Below are 26951 nucleotides of genomic sequence, written 5' to 3'. Positions count from 1 at the left end.
ATAATGTAGTGTCACATCATTTCAGTTCCATGTCATCAATAGGTTTTCTCTCAGTTGATAAGGCATCCGTATGAGAGGTAATCCTGCTTAATGGATCCTTAGAGCTCAGATGGCTCCTGCTTACTATGCTATATGCCATTAAGATCACTGAAGCACACAAAGAGCACACGAGGACAGGTTGTATTGCCTGAACAAAAAGAAAAAGCTTTTTGTATTTTGACACAGCCCACTCCTTCCTTTCTTCCCTTCTCCCTCTCTCCCCCTCTCTCCCTCTCTCCCTCTCTCTCTCCCTCTCTCCCTCTCTCTCTGGATGTCTGTCTCTCTTCAGGGCCATCTTTTTTGACCAGTCTAGCCTTTTGTCATACTTGCTTTGGTCATTACATCACAATTACGGAGCTGTTGGTACAAGAGAAATGAGATGAAAATATAATGGATGAAAAAAAGCAAGGGATGAAATGTAGGTCAGTGGAGATGTGCTCGGGGCTGTTTCTCTCTCTCCCCCTCTTTCTGTCTCTCTCTCTTTCCTTGCCTTTCCAGGTCCAACACTCTGACGCCACAACTACAGGGGCTATGGGACAGGGGGCTATAGACTGCAAACCAACATATACTCTTGCATGTAAAGGTGCTTACATCCATCATTATGTCCATCATAAGCCTAATAATCTCCATGAAATACAATTGGGATAGAACTGTAGCTGGGCTACTCAGAATGAAAAAACAAGATGTGTTGCTAAAATCTCAGTAAGGCAGTAATGAAACCCATAAGTGACGAGGAAGAGACACTGCAATGCATGCTTATGACATAACGGTTCAGATTGCGATAGAGTGAAACTGTAGGTACACTGAGGTACAGTGAAGTCAGACATAATAGGAAGTAATGTAATGCGGGGTCAGTCAGGGGTCAGAGCTGGTCAGGCTGGGGTAAGAATGGCATAATAACGTCTCTAAATCAAATCAAATTTTATTGCTCACATACAAGTGTTTAGCAGATGTTATTGCGGGTGTAGTGAAATGCTTGTGTTTCTAGCTCCGACTGTGCAGTAATATCTAACAAGTAATATCTAACAATTTCCCAAAATATATCCAACACACACAAATCTAAGTAAGGAATGGAATTAAGAATATATACAGTAGATATATGGAATTAAGAATATATACAGTCGATACAGTGCCTTGCGAATGTATTCGGCCCCCTTGAACTTTGCGACCTTTTGCCACATTTCAGGCTTCAAACATAAAGATATAAAACTGTATTTTTTTGTGAAGAATTAACAACAAGTGGGACACAATCATGAAGTGGAACGACATTTATTGGATATTTCAAACTTTTTCAACAAATCAAAAACTGAAAAATTGGGCGTGCTAAATTATTCAGCCCCTTTACTTTCAGTGCAGCAAACTCTCTCCAGAAGTTCAGTGAGGATCTCTGAATGATCCAATGTTGACCTAAATGACTAATGATGATAAATACAATCCACCAGTGTGTAATCAAGTCTCCGTATAAATGCACCTGCACTGTGATAGTCTCAGAGGTCCGTTAAAAGCGCAGAGAGCATCATGAAGAACAAGGAACACACCAGGCAGGTCCGAGATACTGTTGTGAAGAGGTTTAAAGCCGGATTTGGATACAAAAAGATTTCCCAAGCTTTAAACATCTCAAGGGGCACTGTGCAAGCGATAATATTGAAATGGAAGGAGTATCAGACCACTGCAAATCTACCAAGACCTGGCCGTCCCTCTAAACTTTCAGCTCATACAAGGAGAAGACTGATTAGAGATGCAGCCAAGAGGCCCATGATCACTCTGGATGAACTGCAGAGATCTACAGCTGAGGTGGGAGACTCTGTCCATAGGACAACAATCAGTCGTATATTGCACAAATCTGGCCTTTATGGAAGAGTGGCAAGAAGAAAGCCATTTCTTAAAGATATCCATCAAAAGTGTTGTTTAAAGTTTGCCACAAGCAACCTGGGAGACACACCAAACATGTGGAAGAAGGTGCTCTGGTCAGATGAAACCAAAATTGAACTTTTTGGCAACAATGCAAAACGTTATGTTTGGCGTAAAAGCAACACAGCTCATCACCCTGAACACACCATCCCCACTGTCAAACATGGTGGTGGCAGCATCATTGTTTGGGCCTGCTTTTCTTCGGCAGGGACAGGGAAGATGGTTAAAATTGATGGGAAGATGGATGGAGCCAAATACAGGACCATTCTGGAAGAAAACCTGATGGAGTCTGCAACAAGACAATGATCCAAAACATAAAGCAAAATCTACAATGGAATGATTCAAAATAAACATATCCAGGTGTTAGAATGGCCAAGTCAAAGTCCAGACCTGAATCCAATCGAGAATCTGTGGAAAGAACTGAAAACTGCTGTTCACAAATGCTCTCCATCCAACCTCACTGAGCTCGAGCTGTTTTGCAAGGAGGAATGGGAAAAAATTTCAGTCTCTCGATGTGCAAAACTGATAGAGACATACCCCAAGCGACTTACAGCTGTAATCGCAGCAAAAGGTGGCACTACAAAGTATTAACTTAAGGGGGCTGAATAATTTTGCACGCCCAATTTTTCAGTTTTTGATTTGTTAAAAATGTTTGAAATATCCAATAAATGTCGTTCCACTTCATGATTGTGTCCCACTTGTTGTTGATTCTTCACAAAAAAATACAGTTTTATATCTTTATGTTTGAAGCCTGAAATGTGGCAAAAGGTCGCAAAGTTCAAGGGGGCCGAATAATTTCGCAAGGCACTGTATATGGACGAGCAATGACAGAGCGCCATAGACTAAGATACAGTAGAATAGAATACAGTATATACATATGAGATGAGTAATGCAAGACATGTAAACATTATTAAAGTGACTAGTGTTCCATTTATTAAAATGGTCAGTGATTACAAGTGTATATATATAGGCAGCATGCCTCTATTTGCTAGTGATGGCACAATGGGACAACTCCATGATCATCACCACACATGACCTTTAATTACTCTTCACTACACAGGGGCATACAGTGGGGCAAAAAAGTATTTAGTCAGCCACCAATTGTGCAAGTTCTCCCACTTAAAAAGATGAGAGAGGCCTGTAATTGTCATCGTAGGTACACTTCAACTATGACACACAAAATGAGATGAAAATTACAGGCCTCTCTCATATTTTTAAGTGGGAGAACTTGCACAATTGGAGGCTGACTAAATACTTTTTTGCCCCACTGTATATAGAATATAGGCTTCATTTGAATGGGTTCTGTGTGTTACTTACTGGTAATTCCTCATTATTGAAGAGGTGAATTGTTTGTTCATCTCTGTGATACTCTGCATAAAACAATGCATGTTTCTTTACTCTAACTGAATATGTGTGAATATGGTTATTGGTAATGTAAGTTGAGCGTCAGAGTACAGGTGGATGGAGGACTTTCTGTAGGAGCAAGGACAGGATGGTCACCATCAGCCACAACCACTGAGGGCCACAAATAAAACAAAATCTGTCACTTCCTGTTTTCAATAAAGCTATTACAAGCAATGTATTGACCAATTACCAAATAGATGATTAGTTAGCAGGTTAAAAAAAATAGGTAAGCACATACACCACTGTATGTGCTTTGCAGAAGAAACATTAGACATGTAGCTTAATGTCATCCTCTCAGTGACACTTAAATAAGCATTTGAACAGCAACATTTTACTGATTACCAATTGAATAGCCTATTTAAATATATATATATTATTCCACGGCTCTATTCTACTATTTAATTCACAGCCATTACAGTGTTTAACATCCAAGGAATATTTTAAATATATATCAGAGAGTGTTGAACTGTGTATCAATAAACTATTTAGATACAACCATTTATCAAATCCCAATTCTGAAAGATTTAAAGATTTGCTCATCTAACTGGTGTAGCCTAGGCTATTATACCTGATTGTAAGATATGTATAGGCCTATAAATTGAAAAAGCATTTATGTAACCTATTGCTTTGACTGCACACTGTCTGTGAACTTAGAAACGTATTCATGTAGACAGACTTAACCCAATCGCTCCATCTTTTGACTACAATTCAGTAGGTTCTACATATGGCCGTTAGATAGTTCGGTTATGTGTTATTGTAGGCTAACTAACTGTTTGTAAACACAATTTATTTGGGAGGATGATGTATCTTATCCTCACAGTTGACAGTGCCCTCACGCGCAGACGGATACTGTCTAACATGGGCTACTACACTCACACTCATTGGGGACGTTCGAGAGTGGGAGGAGCAGAAAGTGCTAGTCCAATCCCTGCTCCTGTAAGCCTCTAGCGCTCTCCCCTCCGCCGGGGGGAAACAGTGAAAACCTCGGGTTGATGTGCAGACGCAGATGTCATGTGAAAACTCGCATGCTCGCTGCGCGCACGACTCAAACCGTCCGACTACTGCTCCAGACTCCACCGCCCGCGCTCTGCCCAGTGCGTCACCAAGCTCGAGCCCGTTCTGGACTGGAATGCTTTTGCACATAAAAAACACTCATTGAATGAACGTGGACGACGCCGAATATTAACATTGTTTTTTTTCCCGAGGATATTGCTTTTTTTAAGTCTTTATGTTTGTTTCTTCATGACTGCTGCATTCGGAAGCGAATCGCACCACAACCACTATGCGAGGTAAGGAGAATCCAACTGCTTTTGACAGCTCATTTAAATAGCTGGCCATGGAGCGCGTGTGGCGCCCGGCCGCTATATCCACTCACTCACATCACACTGGTATTCCACAAATCCATTCGGGACTGTAGTTATGTTGTGTGTGGGCTGTGTAAACTTACTCGGGAAGTTTTTTCAGCCTAACTTGCTCATACAGCCTCAGTCAAACTATTAGCCCAAGTGTGAGGATAACATGGCCATTTATTGTCATTGTTGTAGCCTATTCGGATATTCGTGTGTGTGTGTGTGTGTGTGGTCCATCAAACACCTTGCATTAAGTGAGTTACAGTGTTTGAGTTAACTCCACACTCCACTAGTTTGGAGGAACTTCTACTCACTACAAACAAATGGGCGCACGTGAAGACCTCTATTGCCATTGCCATTAACTATTGCCAGTGATGATTTAAAGAAACAACTATTTTCTCAGAGAGCAGCAGGTATAGGCTGTGTGTACCAGACCTCCATGGTGCTAGGGCCAAGCGCGGAGGTTCTGTGTTCCAACGTGTTATGCGCTCTACTAACCCATTTCCGTCAGTCAAGCGCCGCACCGCGCCGCGCCGAAAGCATCGAAATGCAGTGCCCCCCAGGTCCAACACATACACACACACACACGCGCGCACGCACACACCAGAGAGAGTGAGCGATAAAGAACTGACCCCAGTCTTCCAGACGGAAGTTCACTTCACAGCTCTCCCGGTCCCAATCATGTGCTTTAGATCAAAGGCTTTTAATGCTGAATAGTAGGCCTATTTTACATCTCCTACAAATTATGCCAGAATGGCAAAACAGTGGCAATGCAGTTCTGCCCAATAATTGAACAAATTAACGTATCCCTGATTACTAATTGTGAGCAAATTACATAGGTAGTGTTATTAAGCTGATCACTATAGCCCATAGGCTATAACTTATTAATTGTAAAATAAATACAATCACTAAAAATATAACCCATGAAGAAACTAAGCCTACAGGAATTATTATCATTACATAAAAGTAGCCTATAATCTGTTTACATTTTTTTTTAAAGACAGGTGATAGCCTCACTGGGAGGTAGGCTATTACCTCTGTTGTTCAGGCAACATACTAATTCTACGTTGTATACTTATAATCGCAAATAATAAAAAAAACATAATTATGTTAATAATGAAGTGAGGTTTAACTAAACTGTAGACTTCTGAATTATAGGCAATTTACCGTTAATCATCGATTATCAACGGGTATCTTAATTTGAGTTTGTCATCATTAAAGAGAAAACATGGGATGGTGCATACAGAAATGGCTGTTGTAATAATAGCATTCAAATTATTATTATTATTATTACATTATTCCCCTGTTAATTTTTGCCAATTGTTGAAGTTCTAGATATTTTAGTCAATATTTAGCCTATTCAACATAATTCATTTATTGCACAACACTTTTGTGATATTAACAGTATTTTTTTCGTGACTATTATGGTGTCCCTTGCTAGCTAATGCTATTTGGCCTTGAAAGTCAAGCGCTTCCTTGCATTAACCTTTTTACTTTATAGCCGTGGTGGGTAAAAGAGGCTCTCTCTCCCTCCCAGTCTTCCTCTCTCTCTCTGCACGCCCAAAGGGTTTTGTCGGATATGATTAAATCAGTGTGCGCCGGGCGGCCCCTCTCCCAACCTTTGCGGCCTGTGGAGTCTATGCTGCTCACAGAGAAATGCACTCCCATCCACGAGGTTATAAAAAAAGTAGAGGGCCCCACAATATGTCTTGTTTAATTATCATTTAGCAATTGCCAAAATTCCTGTCCCGACTGACTGACGGACGATGATGTAGCATATGCTAGACTAATAATCACAACCAGACAAGGGAGAAAGAAAACGTTGTTTGGTGAAAAAGATAAGTTGATTATCAAATAATTCTCATTGTCGCGGCTCTTATAGTCCTACTGTTAGGCTAAATATACGTTATTCAATGTCAAGCATGTTGGAAACTCTCTGAAACAATTAGCATATAACAGGGGTGTCAAACTCATTCCACATGAACCAAGCGTGTTCGGTTTTTCTTCTTCTTCCAATTAAGACCTAGACAACCAGGTGAGGGGAGTTCCGTACTAATTAGTGACCTTAATGCATCAATCACGTACAAGGGTGGAGCGAAAACCCGCAGACACTCGGCCCTCTGTGGAATGAGTTTGACACATCCGGCCTAAAGCCCAACCTGAACTGCCCTAAAACATTTTTAAAAAATAAGAACGTGCTCAAGTAAAATGTTTTTTATGTGCTCTTGTTAATAGCTGTTATTTTTATTTCCCTGATTTGATTCCATTAACTCATTCTTAGATAAAAATGTTTGGGGTCTGAGCATTTCGTTTCCCAAGTGAACCTTCTCCTGATTTCTTTTTTACTGCCAATTAAATAACTTCAAGCCCGTTTTGATCTTGTTGACCAAGCTATCACTAATAATTGGTTTATACAAGTTCTCTAATCACTGAACTTTATTTTTCAAACATTCTAATAATCAAACAGCCTACTTCTTTAATTAACCAACATTGTCCTTTCAAATTAAATGTTTGGTTTATTTTCTGCATCTTTTTCTAAGGTTTCATACCTCAAATCAATTCACATTCTAGAATCATATTGATGCAGATGGATTCGTATTTTTTTCGGTTTGACTAGGCCTATGTTTGGTCAGGGGGCTTCAGGAACCACGTGCACCTTTGCATTGCACCTGCACTTTACTGTACACTCCCACCTACACACACAAACACAGTGAACCCCCCCAAAACATACCTTCATTATAATAAACACAATGATGCCTCCATGCATGCGCACATCACATGCAAGTGCACATGATCACATACATACATTCTCACAGATATGGGAATACATACATAGGCCTAATAAACATGGCCAAACACACTTAAATTAATAATATATGTGTATATATGTGTGTAGGCTACATGGACGAATGCATACCAACAAATAAACACACACACATACACACACAGGCAATGACAATCTACTGCAATGCAATCCAATTTTGTTTACCTCATATGATTTATTCTTGTGTGTGTGTGTGTTCAGTGAGATAGACCGAGTCTTGTGCTTTGTATTGCTGATCAGATTATGCTGCTGAAGCCAGTATTACCCAGGCTAACCCTCCCATAGACGGTATAGGTCACTGAGTTTAGTCCAGGGCAGAAGGAGGATGGATCATGGGTCAGAGGTGGGCTATTTGCAGCGAGATCACACTAGATAGACTTCAGTATTCAACATTTGTCCAGGTCCCCAGGACGTCAGGAGATGCCTTCAATACCGTCCACTAGGGGCAACGTGAGCATGTATTACCATCTAGTAGGCTTGCAGTTTACGAGGGCATTGTGTTAAACTGTGCGCTTCGGCTCTGAGGATTGCGGGTTCAATCCCAGTGCTTTAAAATATATATATATACATTTAACCTTTATTTAACTCAGTGCTAGACACTTGTTTTATTTATTTCCTGTTTTAACCTTATCCCAAACCTTAACCCTGACAACCAGTCAGAATGAATGCCTAAACTTAACGTCAAGGTTTTTACTGTTATAACAACCTTAATTAACCCTCAACTATCATTTCACTTCACCTGAGGTGTGGTGGAAATGTGAGAGAGGAAGATTGCGAGATAGAGAGAAAGAAAGAAAGAAAGAAAGAAAGAAAGAAAGAAAGAAAGAAAGAAAGAAAGAAAGAAAGAAAGAAAGAAAGAAAGAAAAAAAGAGGAGGAGGGATCGGAGATATTAAATCTAAAGGTATGATGCCACTTCTATGATGTTTATTATCAACATAACACAAAGCCGTGCAGTATAACTAGTGGTGATTCTTTAGGTATCACTTCGAGAGCAAAGATAAACATTGTTGTCCTCCAGAAGGTATTGAAGTGAACGTCATTACATTCATTTAATCTGGTTATCCTATGCACAGAAATCTCAGTCTAGTAATTGGGGATGCATGATATATCGGTGAGTATATTGAAATCGGCCGATATTAGCTAAAAATGCCAAAAATCGGCATCAGCCCGATGTCTAGGTCAACAGCAGTGTGCAAAACCGATGTCAAAGCTGACGTACATACCTATATAACGTAGGTAGATGACGTGCATACCTATATAACGTAGGTAGATGATGTGTATACCTATATAACGTAGGTAGATGACGTGCATATAGGTAGATGATGTGCATACCTATATAACGTAGGTAGATGACGTGCATACCTATATAACATAGGTAGATGACGTGCATACCTATATAATGTAGGTAGATGACGTCCATATCTATATAACGTAGGTAGATGACGTCCATACCTATATAACGTAGGTAGATGACGTGCATACCTATATAACGTAGGTAGATGACGTGCATACCTATATAACGTAGGTAGATGATGTGCATACCTATATAACGTAGGTAGATGACGTGCATATAGGTAGATGATGTGCATACCTATATAACGTAGGTAGATGACGTGCATACCTATATAACGTAGGTAGATGACGTGCATACCTATATAACATAGGTAGATGACGTGCATACCTATATAACGTAGGTAGATGAGGTACATACCTATATAACGTAGGTAGATGACGTGCATACCTATATAACGTAGGTAGATGACGTGCATACCTATATAACGTAGGTAGATGACGTGCATACCTATATAACGTAGGTAGATGACGTGCATACCTATATAACGTAGGTAGATGACGTGCATATAGGTAGATGACGTGCATACCTATATAACGTAAGTAGATGACGTAATGATGCCACGAAAAATACAGAGCTACACAGAACAAAAGCAGAAAAATACTAAGCAAACACTTCCAACAACTAAACAAGTTCAAGTCGAGCAGTCATTTGAAAGAGTAAGAACATTTCAGCGAGACAACTCAAAGGCAAAATTCATTATTGCTAAGATAATGGAATTCATTGCCCTTGACAATCAACCGTCCTCTGTCGTGGATGATGTTGGCTTTCGCCGACTGGTCGAGCCCCAGTACACACTATTTTTCAGATGTTGCCCTAATGGAGTTACACAGTATTGTTGAAATGTACTACTTGCTATGGGCGTCACTGCTATTAGCTTCATGACTGACATTTGGACCAGCGATGTCAGCCCCATGAGCATGCTGATTCTGACAGCACAGTGGGTCGACAAAGATTTCCTACTGAGGAATGCCGTATTGCACGTTCATGAATGTGCTGATTCTCATACCGCTGCTGCCATTTCAATGGCATTTGAGAACATGTTTGAAACTTGGAAAAAGGAACACTCCTAGCGCCATTTGAACAACTGACTGGAGAAATAAGCTAAACAACTGCGTCTGCAGCAGACGTGATACCCTCTGTCATGGTATTGAAACGCCTGCTCAACAAACTGTCGACAGACCGTGGGGTTAAAACATACAAAAGTACTTGAGGCTGTGAACAAGTGATTCGGTGGAATTCTCTCTGAGCCTTTTTACTGTGTTGCCACCATGCTCGATGCTAGGTACAACGACCGCTACTTCGATGCTCGATGCTAGGTACAACGACCGTTACTTCGATGCTCGATGCTAGGTACAACGACCGTTACTTCCATGCTCGATGCTAGGTACAACGACCGTTACTTCCATGCTCGATGCTAGGTACAACGACCGCTACTTCGATGCTCGATGCTAGGTACAACGACCGTTACTTCCATGCTCGATGCTAGGTACACGACCGCTACTTCCATGCTCGATGCTAGGTACAACGACCGCTACTTCGATGCTCGATGCTAGGTACAACGACCGCTACTTCCATGCTCGATGCTAGGTACAACGACCGTTACTTCGATGCAGACAAGAAACAGGGTTTACGTGAAATGTTATACACAGCTGGACAAGTGACAACGGACTCAGTGACAGTTCGCACCGAGGAAGAGAGACCACGGACAGACAGAGCTGAAACGTCACTGCTTGACGTGTATGATGAAATCCTGGTTGAGAATGAAACGACTGAACAAATGAACAACAAAACAGCACAGGAAGTAAGTGAAAGAAATGGGTCTTGATTATGTTTTACTGGTAATGGGGACATGCCTAAATGCCAACAAAATAACTTTTTGGTCAGTGTGTGTAACCTTTATTTAACTAGGCAAATCAGTTAAGAATAAATTCTTATTTACAATGACGGCCTACCCCAGCCATACCCGGACAACGCTGGACCAATTGTGCACCGCCCTATGGGACTCCCAATCACGGCCGGATGTGATACAGCCTGGATTTGAACCAGGGACTGTAGTGACGCCTCTTGCACTGAGATGCAGTGCCTTAGACCGCTGCGTCCATGTGTGTGTATGTGTTAACTATTTAACTGTACTAGAATGCTTAAAAGGCCGCAACATTTTTAAATATCGGTTATCGGTATCATTTTTTTGGCAAGGAAAATATCAGATATCGGTATCGGCCAAAAATGTCATATCAGTGCATCCCTACTAGTAATCCTAGAGCTATATTCCCAAACTGCTCATTTCTGCCTGTAGGACTAGTTAACAAAGCCTTTCCATCAACACCTTAGTTCACACCCCGATCCCATTAACAACCATATGGTCTATCCATTAAACACTCATGGACAATATGGACACAGACATACAAGTTATTAAGGTATAAATGACCAAAGATCCCATAGATTCCAGTAATTTGATATATTACAAGTAGCTTTGCAACCCTAGTCCCCCCTTTCACTGTCTTCTTCTCTCTCTGTTGGCGCATTTGAGCGGATCACTTTTTTCTCGTCGGTGACCAGCATTTCAAAGTGTGTTGCATTATGGGGATAGAAATTGTTAGATGTATGTTTACATGTTGACTGCATGAACAACAACCATGTGATCAAAGGTCATGACTTTTCGACTGCGGTCAACTTCAATTTTCTGCAGTTGCTCTTCACCAGCTGCAACTTGTAGTCACCGCATTCATTGTGGGAGGCACTATTTGTCATCCAATCATTACAGTGTCTTTGTTTGACCCACATGAACGGGACCAAAGACGTGACTAAACAGCAAGCAACTTTGTCGCGTTTCATATGTATACAGTGGATATGTACAAATTAACAGTGGTGGAAAAAGTACTCAATTGTCATACTTGAGTAATAGTAAAGATACCTTAATAGAAAATGACTCAAGTAAAAGTGAAAGTCACCCAGGAAAATACTACTTGAGTAAAAGTATATTTAAGTATCAAAAGTAAATGAAATTGCTAAAATGTACATAAGTATCAAGAGTAAAAGTATAAATAATTTCAAATTCCTTATATTAAGCAAACCAGATGGCACAATTTTATATATATATATATTTTTTAATTGACGGATTGCGAGGGGCACACTCCAACACTCAGACATAATTTACAAACAAAGCATTTGTGTTTAGTGAGTCCACCAGATCAGAGGCAGTAGGGATGACCAGGGATGTTCTCTGTTTAGTGAGTCTGCTAGATCAGAGGCAGTAGGGATGACCAGGGATGTTCTCTGTTTAGTGAGTCTGCTAGATCAGAGACAGTAGGGAGGACCAGGGATGTTCTCTGTTTAGTGAGTCTGCTAGATCAGAGGCAGTAGGGATGACCAGGGATGTTCTCTGTTTAGTGAGTCTGCCAGATCAGAGGCAGTAGGGATGACCAGGGATGTTCTCTGTTTAGTGAGTCTGCTAGATCAGAGACAGTAGGGAGGACCAGGGATGTTCTCTGTTTAGTGAGTCTGCTAGATCAGAGGCAGTAGGGATGACCAGGGATGTTCTCTGTTTAGTGAGTCCGCCAGATCAGAGGCAGTAGGGATGACCAGGGATGTTCTCTGTTTAGTGAGTCTGCTAGATCAGAGGCAGTAGGGATGACCAGGGATGTTCTCTGTTTAGTGAGTCTGCTAGATCAGAGGCAGTAGGGATGACCAGGGATGTTCTCTGTTTAGTGAGTCTGCTAGATCAGAGGCAGTAGGGATGACCAGGGATGTTCTCTGTTTAGTGAGTCTGCTAGATCAGAGGCAGTAGGGATGACCAGGGATGTTCTCTGTTTAGTGAGTCTGCTAGATCAGAGGCAGTAGGGATGACCAGGGATGTTCTCTGTTTATTGAGTCTGCTAGATCAGAGGCAGTAGGGATGACCAGGGATGTTCTCTGTTTAGTGAGTCTGCTAGATCAGAGACAGTAGGGAGGACCAGGGATGTTCTCTGTTTAGTGAGTCTGCTAGATCAGAGGCAGTAGGGATGACCAGGGATGTTCTCTGTTTAGTGAGTCCACCAGATCAGAGGCAGTAGGGATGACCAGGGATGTTCTCTGTTTAGTGAGTCCACCAGATCAGAGGCAGTAGGGATGACCAGGGATGTTCTCTTGATAAGTGTGTGAATTGGACCATTTTCCTGTCAAAATGTAAAGAGAACTTTTGGGTGTCAGGGAAAATGTATGAAGTAAAAATTACATTATTTTCTTCAGGAATGTAGTGAAGTAAAAGTATAAAATATAAATAGAAGTTAAGTTAAGGTTAGAGACCTTCAAAAACGACTTTAAAGTATTTGTACTTAAGTACTTTACACCCATAGAAATTAATGTGATATTTGAGGCTTTCTCTGCCCAATTGATAATACAATGTACACACATATATTTACAGTTTGAGTGTGTGATATGGGGGTTGGAGACATGTTCCAAAGAAAAACTTCATAAACAATGGCAACACTGCCATGTTAGTAAAGAGCCTGCGCACAGTGTTAAAGCTCCCAATTCACTGGTTTATTGACAACGTTTTCACCCAAAATGGATTTTGGTGAGGTCAAACAAACACTGCCATGTTGCACTAAGCCTTGCTGTTGGAAAACCACATCAGTGTCTGACTTTCAGCTGTAGCAGATGTACCTCCTCCGACTTCACTCCTCGACTTTTGTCTGCAGTTGGTTGCTTCAGCCTTTCCACTCAAACAAGCCCACAGTCTCTCTCCTCCCTCTCTTCCCCCTTCTCTACTCCCTTTCACATTGCTTTTTTCACTCTCTGTTTCACACACACACACACACACACACACACACACACACACACACACACACACACACACACACACACACACACACACACACACACACACAGTGCATAGCCAGAATGTCATGCATGAGATCCCAATGCCAATAGAATGAGACATCCTGCATCTGCATTGATCAGTCAATCCTAGCGTGATCAGGGGATCGATGCCTCCTGAAGCTCTACGGAAGCAATCCCCAACATAATCTATGTTGTAGTGCAGTTTAATCATTTACATAATCTATGCTGTAATGAATAGTTTAATCATTTACATAATCTATACTGTAATGCATCATGTAATCATTTAAAGAATATATACTGTTGTGCATAGTTGAATCATTTATATCACCTATGCTATAATACATAGTCTAATCATTTACATATTCTATACTGTAACGCATAGTCTAATCATTTACATAATCTATACTGTAATGCGCAGTTTAATAATTTACATAATCTATACTGTAACGCAGTCTAATAATTTACTTAATCTATACTGTAATGCGCAGTTTAATCATTTACATAATCTATACAGTAATACAGTCTAAACATTTTCATAATCTATACTGTAATGCGCAGTTTAATAATTTACATAATCTATACTGTAACGCAGTCTAATAATTTACTTAATCTATACTGTAATGCGCAGTTTAATCATTTACATAATCTATACAGTAATACATAGTCTAAACATTTTCATAATCTATACTGTAATGCGCAGTTTAATAATTTACATAATCTATACTGTAATGCGCAGTTTAATCATTTACATAATCTATACAGTAATACATAGTCTAATCATAAACATAATCTATACTGTAACGCATAGTCTAAACATTTACATAATCTATACTGTAATACATAGTCTAAACATTTACATAATCTATACTGTAATACATAGTCTAAACATTTACATAATCTATACTGTAACGCATAGTCTAAACATTTACATAATCTATACTGTAATGCATAGTTTAATCATTTACATAATCTATACTGTAACGCATAGTCTAATCATAAACATAATCTATACTGTAATACATAGTCTAAACATTTACATAATCTATACTGTAACGCATAGTCTAAACATTTACATAATCTATACTGTAATGCATAGTTTAATCATTGACATAATCTACACATAATTTATATCACATTACATGATCCATCTCATCATTTCATCAACATTTCCCAAAGCATGATCAGCATTCTTTATATACTGAACAACAATATAAAGGCAACATGTAAAGTGTTGGCCCCATGTTTCATGAGCTAAAAAAAATATCCCAGAAATGTTCCAGACGCACAAAAAGCTAATTTCTCTCAAAATGTTGTGCACACATTTGTTAACATCCTTGTTAGTGCGCATTTCTCCTTTGCCAAGATAATCCATCCATCTGCCTGATGTGGCATGTCAAGAAGCTGATACAACAGCATGATCATTACACAGGTGCACATAGTGCTGGTGACAATAAAAGGCCACTCTAAAATGTGCAGTTTTGTCACACAACACAATGCCACAGATGTCTCAAGTTTTGAGGAAGCGTGCAATTGGCATGCTGACTGCAGGAATGTAAACCAGAGCCGTTGACAGAATTGTATGTTCATTTCTCTAGCATAAGCCACCTCCAACATCGTTAACAGAACATCCAACTGGCCTCACAACCGCAGACCACGTGTATAGCATCGTGTGGGCGAGCGGTGTGCTGTGAAAAGAGTGCCCCCATGGTGGCAGTGGGGTTATGGTATGGGCAGGCATAAACTACGGACAACGAACACAGTTGCATTTTATCGCTGGAAATTTGAATGCAAAGAAATACCAAGACGAGATCCTGAGGCCCATTTTTTTTTAAGTTCTCTGTGACCAACAGATGCATATCATGTGAAATCCATAGATCAGGGCCTAATTTATTTATTTCAATTGACTGATTTTGTCATATGAACTGTAACTCTTTGAAATTGTTGCATGTTGCGTTTATATTTTTGTTCAGTGTATTATTGTCTTAGTTAGGAGCATCAAACTTACTTTCATTGAGTATCATTCATTGTGGTGAAGAAGCATCCCTACAAACCTTTATTGGTGGTGGTGGTGAAATGTTTGTTCATGTACCTGAAGAATGACCAGAATAAAAGAGAGGAAAATGTTTTCATTGTGTGTGTTGCTGACTAATGGCCCAGTGTTATGTAACTGGGGGAAAGATTACTCAAAGCCCGGGCCAGGAGAGCTAATCCTCCACACTGAGGCGTTGCACCACAACACACACACACGTCCACATATGACTATGTATAGTCTCTATCTATCTCTAACTGTGTTCCTCGATCCTCTCTCTAACCCTGTATCACTGTCTCTCCTCACTCCACCTGTCTGCTCTTCTTTCACTCCTGCTTTCAACTCAAATGAGGAGAGGTTGTGTGTGTGTGCATGTTTGATTTATCAGTGTATTTTAGATACTGTAGCCTGTAGAACGTGTCTGTACAGTGTGGTTCCCAGTGGAATCCAAGTGTGTTTGCTTAGGGACTGCTCCGTGTTGATTTTATTTCGTCAGCTTTTGAGGGGAGTCTAGGCAATACCCCGCTGAGAGCAATGGAATATGTTCAGTCAGTGTGATGTGTGTGTGTGTGACTAGCATTACATTGCAGCACAGTACATTTCTTCTACTTTATCTCAGCTGTGAGGGATAAGAGATCCCTAGCACCCCAGTGCTGCCCGACTCTGAGTTAAATAAACAAGCTTTCTCTCTTTAGAAAGTCCTAGTTAAACACACTGGCAGTATCTCTTAATAGATGCAGCGTATCCGGGCAGGATTCTTCATCTAGTCTAATACACTGGCTGGTAGTGATGGTAGCAGACGCACTCTGGTAGTGCGGTGTAGTGTGATGTCGTGCAATATGGGATTGAACTTTGACCTCATCAGCTTACTTTTGTTCAGTAGCACCTGGCTATATCCCAAGTGTACGCTTTAGAGATTGTGGGTGGCGGTCATCATGATGTGAATCAGAGAGAACAAGTAACGGGCAAAGGAGAAAGAGAGAGGGCAGAGGGAGAAAGATGCAGAGAGAGAGAGATGGGGGACAGAGAGAAAGAGTTATGCAATGGTGAAATTATAATCTTGTGAGCGGGTTGATTTGGGTTTCTGTATGTGTACAATTCACCAGATGGGTGTGCTTGTGTGCGCATGTACGTTACCAATAGAACAATGACAGCTACTAAACTTGTAACCTTGTGCATATTTCTTGGACGGTGGGTAGGCAGGCAGAACCCTTTGTGGTACTTTCTGACACTTAGCTTCTATTGTAACCTCCACCACCAGAGCTCCATTACTGCACTCACAGCTGCTTACCCCAAATGAGTGTTGAGTTTTCCTGTTACATTCCACACTTTACTATGTACTAGGAGGAAAATAGGTGTCATTTCTGTCATTATATAGTGCATTTATATGCTTGCTACAGGAGGTGACCATAGCTACCATGGAAGTAACAGATTTGTAATGACCTAAAGCTATTTCCTGAAGACTAATTATGCATTTAGCATATTCCACAACACAATTAGATGCTTTAAAAAGTCATTGCCCACCATCGTATCCCATAGAAGGTTGTTTGTTGTGGCATACCTGTAGCACTTACTGTGTTGACTATAAGGATGAGCTACAGGTAGGGGTTAGCGTCAGTGTGGCATGTTTTGTGAGTGGCAAAGATTAGCCTGTATTAGCGTCAGTGCCTAATCTCACTGAGGAGAGTCTCCAGGGCTTTATCAGTTCTATTTCTCTCTTGTTTGCTGCACTTCCACATCTTGAAACACAGTACCAGAGCTGCTGGTTTCAAATATTATTTCTGTGCTTGATTGAGATTTCTTGTTGCAATGGAACAAATAAAGTCATGACATTGTAAAACCCGCCAATCTAGTGCAATGTATAGTGTTCATATATTTTCTAGAATCATAATAGTCTTTTTGTTTTAAACAGTGTCTTCATATTAAGGTTTGATGAAATACTCATATTGTATGTGAAGAGAGCTCTTTGATTGTCTTTGAGAAAGATGCCCCTGGGGCCACTTTGGGGAAAACCTTGTTAGACAGTTAAATTGTGGCCTAAGGCGAGCTATTAGCGTCCATCCCTGACACACACACACACACACACACAGTCTCTCTCTCCAAGGCAATTGTTGTAGTTTGGTACCTTTGGATCCATGTGATTAGCTAGTGTCCTCCAAGATGAGCTGGAATATGCATGTTTCTAAATTAAGTTGTAAGCTATTAGTCCCCTATACCCTTCCCTTCTTACTCATGCATGCACGCACACACAAACACTTGTACACAAGCACACACACATCATCTACAATTAGGACCAAGACCAAAATCATAGGAAGATGAGTGGGTTTGTTTAAGGGAGGGTTAGGGAGCGGTGCTCCAGGCATTTACTTACAAATACATTATTTGGATCATTATCATCAGTAGCTCTGCAACAGTGTGTAGCCTACCCCTGCTCTCAGAAGGGGTAGACCAGATGCTGTGGTCACATCACCCTTGGACTTGTTCCTCTCTGTCTCTCTCTAAGGAAAGTTCAGAGGTCAAGCCTGAGGGTGGATCACAGAGGAGGGTGTTGGGAAGAACCTGAGGGGACAGAAGGGTGGGAGGGACGAGAGGGGGTGAGGGTGTTTGGGGAGGGAAAGGGGCATTGGGATCGAGTCTACCCTGTGGAGTATTTCCCAAGCCTCCCTTGCATACCTCCCCATTTCAGGGCCACTTACCATGAACCCCACAGTGTTGTATGGGCTTCACTTATAGCAGAGGTTCCCAAAATGTTTCACTCGGGCCCCCCTTCTAGCATTGGGGAACATCCCCCGCCCTCACCCCTCCCCTGCGCCATGTCTATTTCTATGGGTACAAATACTGTTCATGACTAATGTCTAATGTGTATTCGTGATATTTGAGTGACAAAAAAAATAAAAAAATATCTATGGCCTAGAAAAACTAAACAGAATATAAAAGCATTAGCTGACATGGGCTAGTTAATCTGGACATTTTTGACAAGTTATAAATAGCTCTCTATGTTATGAAATGACTAACATGACAAAGGAAAACTGATGATGCACTACCCAATTTCGAAAATGCACCTTCCACTATTACAACTTTCAAGAGAAAGTTTAAAGCCGGACTGAGATCCTTTAAAAAAATATATATAATAATTTTAAAATACACTACCAGTCAAAGTTTGGACACACCTACTCATTCCAGGGTTTTTCTTTATTTGTACTATTTTTCTACATTGTAGAATAATAGTGAAGACATCAAAACTTTGAAGTAACACATATGGAATCATGTAGTAACCAAAAAGTGTTAAACAAATCAAAATATATGTTATATTTTAGATTCTTTAAAGTAGCCACCCTTTGCCTTGACGACAGCTTTGCACACGCTTGGCATTCTCTCAACCAGCTTCACCTGGAAGGCTTTTCCAACAGTCTTGAAGGACTTCCCACATATGCTGAGCACTTGTTGGCTGTTTTCCTTCACTCCGCGGCCCAATTCATCCCAAATGGGTTGAGGTCGGGTGATTGTGGAGGCCAGGTCATCTGATGCAGCACTCCATCACTCTCCTTCAAATAGCCTTTACACAGCCTGGAGGTGTGTTGGGTCATTGTCCTGTTGAAAAACAAATGATAGTACCACTAAGCACAAACCAGATGGGATGGTGTATTGCTGCAGAAAGCTGTGGTAGCCATGCTGGTTAATGTGCCTTGAATTCTAAATAAATCACAGAGAGTGTCACCAGCAAAGCACCCCCACACCATCACAGCTCCTCCTCCATGCTTCACGGTGGGAACACACATGCGGTGATCATCCATTCACCTACTCTGCGTCTCTCAAAGACACGGCGGTTGGAACCAAAAATCTCCAATTTGGACACATCATACCAATGGACAGATTTCCACCGGTCTAATGTCCATTGCTCGTGTTTCTTGGCCCAAGCATTGGTGTCCTTTAGTAGTGGTTTCTTTGCAGCAATTCAACCATGAAGGCTGTTTCACACAGTCTCCTCTGAATAGTTGATGTTGAAATGTGTCTGTTACTTGAGCTCTGTGAAGCATTTATTTCAGCTGCAATTTCTGAGGCTGGTAACTCTAATGAACTTACCCTTTGCAGCAGAGGTAACTCTGGGTCTTCCATTCCTGTGGCGGTCCTCATGAGAGCCAGTTTCATCATAGCGCTTGATGGTTTTTAAGTCTTCACTATTAGAAAATAGTCAAAATAAAGAAAAACCCTGGAATGAGTAGGTGTGTCCAAACTTTTGACTGGTACTGTATATATATATATATTATTATAATTTGTAAAAAATAAAATTGGGGGGGGGACCCTGCTGAACACTCAGTTTGGGAACCACTGACTTTATAGTGTTGCCATAGCATTTCTAAATCCTATGTATTATCTACCGCTGTGTTTGAGTGTACAGTACATTTCTGCATTTCACGATGTGATTTGTACGTGTGCATACATATGTACACTTTTCTGTATGTGTCTGCGTGCGCATGTGAGTGTGTATCGATGCGTTGGATGCCAGCCAGTGGCCCCCTTCTGTACCCTCTCTGACGTGTCCAATCAGAACACAGAGCTGGATTCCATGAGCCCAATGCAGCTGATCCCAGACCTGCTGCCCCATGAGCAATTACCCAGAGTGCACTGCACCTCGCGGAAAATTGGATGAGCCTGTTCCCTCTGACATATGAGGGAGGGAAGGGGGACGGGGAGCAATCCATGATGCATCATGGCTAATGTTCAACATGGCTACTGGACAAAGACATGTTTGCCCCACAACACACAGGCAGGCGGGAGGGGATGGGAGAAGCCCCTGCCCTGTGTTATTACCCAGAGTCTGGACGGACCCCATGGAGACAGTGCCAACCATACAATCAGGTCTGAGTAATTACCCATAATACCCGGCTGCTGCCACGATGCCAGAGCCATCCAAGTGAGTCAATGTAGGCATTGGTGACCCTAGTGAAAACACAGGTGTGAGGGTCAGGCTGTGTGTGCATGTGTGTGTGAGCAGTAACAAAAGTAACAACATAACTCCTATTGCTGCTATTCCATGGCAACAGCATGCTGAACACAGTATAGCCCTGGGTGTGTTTTTGTAACTAGCCCCCTTTAGCTAATGGATGAAACATGCATGTCCAGTCTGCCCCTTCTGTTCACACTTACATAACAAATAGCCCTTACGGCTGTTGAAATACAGCAACACCTAGTGGTAACAAGCATCACCACACAGTTTGAGAGGTGCCCGAGGTAAGGACGACTGCTGGTTGAACATTGCGCTTAGTATTGATGTTGTCTTGCTGCTTTGTGCCCATATCCCTTTGTGTGTGTGTGTGTGCGTGTGTTTGTTCACTACAAATTGAATTATGGTAAGCCAGTGTTCATGTGCGGATGCTCCCATCTCCTCAAATGAAGCTAATTAAGGCTCTATTTAGAGAGTAGGGAGCCCATGAGACTGAGTGGAGTTCCTCACTTCATTAAAAATCAATTAACACACTCCACGTGCCATTTCACCATACATCACTCACTGTACCAACCAGACACCCACAGTCCACCTCACAAAACTCTTTCCGTTAGATGACTGTAACACGTCTGTCTGTCTGAATGTGTGTCTATCTCTCTCTGTATCTCTATCTCTCTCTGAGGAGATTGTGGGGCTGAGCTCATCTTGGCCATGGAATCGCCAGCGCTGCACTACGGCTCTTACATAACTTCAGGATAAATCAGGACTGCCAGTCAGGGCCTAGCTCTCACCCACACAGCCAGCAAGTCAGAGGGCAGCCACACCCACACAGCCAGCCAGTCAGAGGGCAGCCATACCCACACAGCCAGCCAGTTAGAGGGCCTAGGAATCATTAATGTAGTTCTATACACCACACTTCTATCTGCAGCTCTCTATCTGCTATCTATCTGTTCTAAACTTTGCAGAATCATGAATAATCTCCTGAAGCACAGGTGTTCCATATACAGTCGTAACTGAACTGTATTCACAATGTACCTGTCTGTGTGACTACTATGTAAATAGACAGTTCTAGAGCCACTTGGTGTAAAGTATGACCAGTGTTGGCACCAACACCAAGTGAGAGGAGGCAGTAAGAAGGAACCTACTTAGAATGTGATAGTAAGCAAGACAATCTCCAGAGTTTGGTGATATCACTTCCTGTAGGCATGTGTGTGACTGCTCAGCGAATCATTGCTCTGACAGCCAGACGACAGGAACGAGTGAGTGGTCGCCTTAGCAACAGCCAAACTGTCATGACTCGCTCCTTATTTCACCTGACAGGCCCGGTGGCTATGCACACACACTTTGAAACACACCCACACAAACACATTCTGAAACACACTATCACACCCACTGAATCACACACACACAATCTGAAACACACTCTCTCTAACACATGCACACACATTCTGAAACACACACAGACACTCTCAAACACACACACATAACAACACAGACGTCTACACACACATATACAGACGAACACAGAAACACAAACAAAACAGTCGGATTATAATCTTTGTCGGTCCACACACCCCTCAAGCCGTTTTTCTAAACTTTAGACTGGTCAGTTGATAAATCCCTTTTGAACATGTTCATCCTTGAAGTCCAAGTAAAAGTTGTTCTTAAAGGATCTACAAAGAGACATTCCGGGATGTATAGCAGAACAAGGTTGTACATGGCACTAAATGAGAGTGGTGGAATACACACACACACACACACACACAGTTTTGTTCTGTGTTTGTTTACTGGTTATATTCGGTCTCTGTTTATTACCTTTATGTCCTGCAGCACAACTGACCTGTTTTCACTATAAATATACCGTTAGACACCGCTTCCATTGACATCTTCACTGTAGCACTCAGTGTGTGTATGTGTCTGTGTGTGTTTTCCTCCCCAGTCCGGCCCAGTCCATCCCAGTGCACTGTGCTGCTCTGACCCAGTTTGGCGCTGGCTAGGAACTGGGTCACCTCTAGAACCAATCCAGAGAGTACTAACTTCATTACACTCACAGTCCCAGTCCCAGTCCACACACAGCAGCTATCAAACATATACATTGGAACTTAACACACGCACGCACACACACACACAGAGAGATCATGCTCAATAATTGTTGGTTGTGCTTTCGTTTATTAATGTGCTATCTGTTCATTAATGTTGAGCCTGAAAGAGATGCTTGTGGTGGCTGTCTATGGGGTGGGGTATGGGCAATTTAGCAGCTAACTTTGTCAACTAGTACTCTAAATGGATAATTCTCATTCACCATGGGTACGTAAGAGCTTGTAGATCCATTAGAGAAAATAATAGGTAGAAGAGGATATGAATGGGGGTTTGAAGAGGGTCAGTAAGTCCTGTCTGTTCTGACTGCTAAGGGTTTTCAGTTCTCGAAGACGACCTTCTCGTACCCCTTATCAGTCGTTATTTTTTTTTATTTTTTTTGTATTAACCCCTTCCGTTCTGCTAGCTAACGTTCAATCGCTGGAAAACAAATGGGACGAACTGAAAGCGCGTATATCCTACCAACGGGACATTAAAAACTGTAATATCTTATATTTCACAGAGTCATGGCTGAACGACGACATTAAGAACATACAGCTGGCGGGATATACACTCTATCAGCAGGACAGAACAGAAGCTTATAAGAAATTCCGCTATGCCCTCCGACGAACTGTCAAACAGGCAAAGCGTCAATACAGGACTAAGATTCAATCATACTACACCGGCTACGATGCTCGTCGGATGTGGCAGGGCTTGCAAACTATTACAGACTACAAAGGGAAGCACAGCCGACAGCTGCTCAGTGACATGAGCCTATCAGACGAGCTAAATAGCTTCTATTCTAGCATTGAGGCAAGTAACACTGAAACATGCATGAGAGCATCAGCTGTTCCGGACGACTGAGTGATCAAGCTCTCCGCAACAGATGTGAGTAAGACCTTTAAACAGGTCAATATTCTCAAGGCCGCTGGGCCAGACAGATTACCAGGACGTGTACTGCGAATATGCACTGACCAACTGGTAAGTGTTTTACTGACATTTTCAACCTCTCCCTGTCTGAGTCTGTAATACCAACATGTTTCAAGCAGACCACCATAGTCCCTGAGCCCAAGAACACTAAGGTAACCTGCCTAAATCACTACCGACCCATAGCACTCACGTCTTTATCAATGAAATGCTTTGAAAGGCTGGTCATGTCTCACATCAACTCCATTATCCCAAAAACCCTAGACGCACTCCAATTTGAATACCGCACCAAAAGATCCACAGATGATGCAATCTATATTGCACTCCACACTGCCCTTTCATATCTGGACAAAAGGAATGAGAATGCTATTCAGTGACTACAGCTCAGCGTTCAACACCATAGTGCCTTCAAAGCTCATCACTAAGCTAAGGACCCTGGGACTAAACACATCCATCTGCAACTGAATCCTGGACTTCCTGGCGTGCCACCCCCAGGTGGTAAGGGTAGGTAACAACACATCTGCTATGCTGATCCTCAAAAAGGGGTCCCCTCAGGGGTGCGTGCTCAGTCCCATCCTGAAGTTTGCTGATGACACAACAATGGTAGGCCTGATCACCGACAACGATGAGACAGCCTATAGGAGGTCAGAGACCTGACAGTGTGGTGCAAGGACAACAACCTCTCCCTCAACGTGATCAAGACAAAGGAGATGATTGTGGACTACAGGAAAAGGAGGGCAGAGCACGCCCCCATTCTCATCGACAGGGCTGTAGTGGAGCAGGTTGAGAGCTTCAAGTTCCTTGGTGTCCACATCACCCTCAAACTAACATGGTCCAAGCACACCAAGACAGTTGTGAAGAGGGCACGACAAAACCTATTCCCCCTCAGGAGACTGAAAAGATTTGGCATGGGTCCTCAAATCCTCAAAAGGTTCTACAGCTGCACCATCGAGAGCATCCTGACGGGTTGCATCACCACCTGGCATGGCAACTGCTCCGCCTCTGACTGCAAGGCACTACAGAGGGTAGTGCGTACGGCCCAGTACATCGCCCGGGCCATGCTTCCTGCCACCCAGGACCTCTATACCAGGCGGTGTCAGAGGAAAGCCCTAAAAATGGTCAAAGACTCCCGCCACCCTAGTCATAGACTGTTCTCTCTGCTCCCGCACGGCAAGTGGTCCTGGAGCGTCAAGTCTAGGTCCAAGAGGCTTCTAATTAGCTTCTACCCCCAAGCCATAAGACTCCTGAACAGCTAATCAAATGGCTACCCAGACTATTTCCATTGACCCCCCCCCCCCCCCCCCCCCCACGCTGCTGCTACTCTCTGTTATTATCTATGCTTAGCCACTTTAATAACTCTACCTGCATGTACATAATTACCTCAATTACCTTGACACCGGTGCCCCCCGCACATTGACACATTGCCTCTGTATATCGCCCCGCTATTGTTATTCACTGCTGCTCTTTAATGATTTGTTATTCTTATCTCTTACTTTTTAGGGATTTTCTTAGAACTGCATTGTTGGTTAAGGGCTTGTAAGTAAGCATTTCACTGTTGTATTTGGCGCATGTGACAAATAACATTTTATTTGAACTAGGACATTCTTACATTCTTTACATTTCTGTCTGTCTGGCTGATTGGGAGTCAGCCAGTACGTCCGTCCGTCTGTCTAGTATAGTGTCCTGGGTCAGGTGGGGTCAGGATCAAACTGACCTTAAGTCAGCACATGGTCTGGGGCTAAGGGGTCACAGAGGTCATGGTCATTAAGACCCCCAGTTAGACCCTCTCTGACTCAGGCTTTGAGGGGGGAGTGGGACGTACCTTCCTGGGTAAAGAGGTACAAGACAGCCCCATACAGCTTAGACAGCAGACGCAACTCCCGAGTAGTCATCATCTTTCTGCGCTAATCCCATTATGACACTGCACACACAGATCACATAAAAACCACATACACACACACTTCAAACACTGCTGATCAGACCAATTAAGTCCTAGCCGTAAACCAATCAGACACATAAGACATACCTATGGACACATTCATTAGCACACACATTGAAACACCTGTCATCCTATTGCAGCTGCAACACAGAACGGTGTGTGTACATCTGTTTATGCGTGCTTGTCTCCACCGAAAATGAAAACGGATGTCGTAGGTAAGACATACTTTTGGACATTGCCTTTTACCCTAAATTACTACATTAATATCAGAAGCTTAGGTTAGAACGTTAGAAGATTAACCCTTACAGTCATTTATCGTGTACTTTGCAGCTTTTCTGTTATTGCTCTACAGTATGTAGAGTATGTAAAACAAAAACGTATGTTCCTTATTGGACAAATCCAGGTAGTCCCTCCCCTTTTCAGTCCGTTTAGTTCCTTATGAACATAACTCAGTTTTCGGTCCCTTTTTTTGTTGTTGGGGGGACTATACTCAGGGTCACCAAAGTTATGTGTCATTTCTGTTTTCTATGTTTCTGGCTAAATCTGAAGAATTGCTTATTGTAGATTTGTGGAATATTACTATTTCACAAACCGAAAATAGGATGATTATTTTGTCTAGTCTGTTTGTAGCCATTTTACCTGATTTCTGGGAGAATAGTGCAGTTGCAGGTGCAGAGAGGTTATTAGGGTCCTACTGCTTTGGATTAGCCAGCCAGTGTGCAGAGCAGGGAAACAGCGTGTGAGGAAGGAAATAATATAGGATTAGATTGCGTGTCTAATCTCCTTATAGTGAGTGTGCATTCTCAGCAGATATGTGCCATCTATCTCTCTCTCTCTCTATATATATATATATCATTTCTCTCTAGCTATCTCTCTATCTGTCACTATCCTTCTCCATCTCAAACTACGTGGCCACACTGGTTACTGTGGTCACAGGATACTCCTAAAGGTTTCTGTGTGTGCCGATTTCAGACCTACAGTACACAGTTCAGTCCTATAGTACACTACATGTACACTGTGAGTGAGTGAGTGAGTGAGTAAATGAAGATACTTTGGTGATGTAACCCCACTACAATCCAGGGACCAGATCTAAGGACCCCTGCTCATCCTCATGACAAAATGTCTGTCACCTGTCATTACCACACCATAAAACACTGCTAAAATGAACAGGATGTCACAGAGTCCTGTTAACTGGAGAGGTTCCTTCTGATTAGGAGCACTGTTCCCTCTCACTGGGTCATGTGATAAAAACACACAACCACGCACACACACCCTAATGAGCCCCCTGACAGTCGGGGGAACGTTGAGTGGCCATTAATACTGGTACAGTAC

At 42.1% G+C, this 26951-nt stretch overlaps 1 protein-coding gene across 2 annotated transcripts in view; it reads left to right on the top strand.

The window, feature by feature from the left end:
• Positions 1–4350: 4350 nt before the first annotated feature.
• LOC109871534 (nuclear receptor ROR-beta-like) overlaps positions 4351–26951 on the top strand; it is a 30995-nt gene continuing 8394 nt past the window's right edge. Inside the window, exon 1 of one of the 2 annotated variants that reach the window (XM_020462425.2) lies at positions 4351–4643. In XM_020462425.2, coding sequence (XP_020318014.1) covers positions 4637–4643 — 7 coding nt within the window. In that variant the 5' untranslated portion in view covers positions 4351–4636. Of the gene's footprint in view, positions 4644–25648; positions 25835–26951 lie in introns of those variants that run through there. The other variant, XM_031818487.1, reaches the window with a different exon arrangement.

Source organism: Oncorhynchus kisutch, linkage group LG3 (genome assembly GCF_002021735.2).
Source record: "Oncorhynchus kisutch isolate 150728-3 linkage group LG3, Okis_V2, whole genome shotgun sequence".
Classification (NCBI taxonomy): Eukaryota; Metazoa; Chordata; class Actinopteri; order Salmoniformes; family Salmonidae; genus Oncorhynchus; species Oncorhynchus kisutch.
This window is presented reverse-complemented; position numbering and strand designations above follow the sequence as displayed.